We start from the raw sequence: 1054 nt of genomic DNA, 5'->3' as shown, positions 1-1054 counted from the left end.
GAGGAAATACAGTACATGTACTTGGACAAAAGTTTGGGAAGCTATAGTGCATATACACGTACATAAATACCATAATTGATTGCAACTCGGTTGTGTAATTATACAGATTTATTTTATGCATCCTGCAATGCATGATTAAGGAAATTAATGCACTTTCTGTAAAGTGTAAGCTAGTAAAGTCTAGTTTTTAATAGTAAAGTTTAGTAGTACTCTATGAAGTCTGGTAATTTTTCAGTAATGCTTCTTTAGATCGTAATTCTCATAATTATATTATCATTATTAATAGGATTTGAGCCCAAACAATACAAGATTGTTCAAGAATGAAGATGGGACCTATGAATTAAGATTGGCATCATCTCTTACTAATGGTTAGTGTATCAATATCATGATCATCCCTCACCTCATTTCTCATTTCTCTCTCTCTTCCTTTTCTTAACTCCTTTCTCATTGCCTTTCTTCTCCTCTTTCTCTCAGATACTCCTCCTAGTCCAAATGATAAAGTATCATCATTACTTGGACTCCATCAGTTCCCTTCCCCTAGAACCAGCTCTAGTGTCTCCATTAAGATATCAAGAGGAGACTATGATACACTAATGAAGAGGATGACTGATGAACTGGAGGCAGCTGCTCATCACGTTGCTAACAGGAACCAGAAGGATATGATTGATAGATATGTGTCTAGTTTTAGTAGAGGGTCAGTACCTGATCATGAAGATGGATCTCGTTATTGGATTAAAGATAAAGGACCAGTTGTTGAAACGTAAGTACATGATGATGTGATGATGATTTGGTGTGACTAGGTATATTGGATTCATTGAGAGTTATCGTGATCCATTTGGATTAAGGGGAGAATATGAAGGTACATGTATGTAGATGTACAAGAATGAATAAACTATTTGTTATTGAGTAACAAGAAGCCAGCTGTTTAGTGTGTTGCTATGGGTAAGAATAATGTTTGTTACTGAATAATTGAATCTTTGAATAATTTTTTTTACACAGTGTACACTGTACACTGTGTACACTGCAGTAAGTGTACTTTTAGTCACTGTTTGGT

At 34.9% G+C, this 1054-nt stretch overlaps 1 protein-coding gene across 1 annotated transcript; it reads left to right on the top strand.

Moving 5' to 3' along the window:
• Positions 1-286: 286 nt before the first annotated feature.
• Positions 287-961, top strand: LOC109589748 (dipeptidyl peptidase 3-like; the record flags this gene model as incomplete). Its single annotated transcript, XM_020005774.1, has 3 exons — positions 287-368; positions 475-760; positions 801-961. Coding segments are annotated over 3 exons (441 nt in total), but the record flags the coding sequence as incomplete, so codon positions are not given.
• Between the last annotated feature and the right edge of the window lie 93 nt (positions 962-1054).

Source organism: Amphimedon queenslandica, unplaced genomic scaffold (assembly GCF_000090795.2).
Source record: "Amphimedon queenslandica unplaced genomic scaffold, v1.1 AMPQUscaffold_10940, whole genome shotgun sequence".
NCBI lineage: Eukaryota > Metazoa > Porifera > Demospongiae > Haplosclerida > Niphatidae > Amphimedon > Amphimedon queenslandica.
The sequence above is the reverse complement of the archived record's forward strand: the minus strand, read 5'-3'. Positions and strand labels throughout refer to the sequence as shown.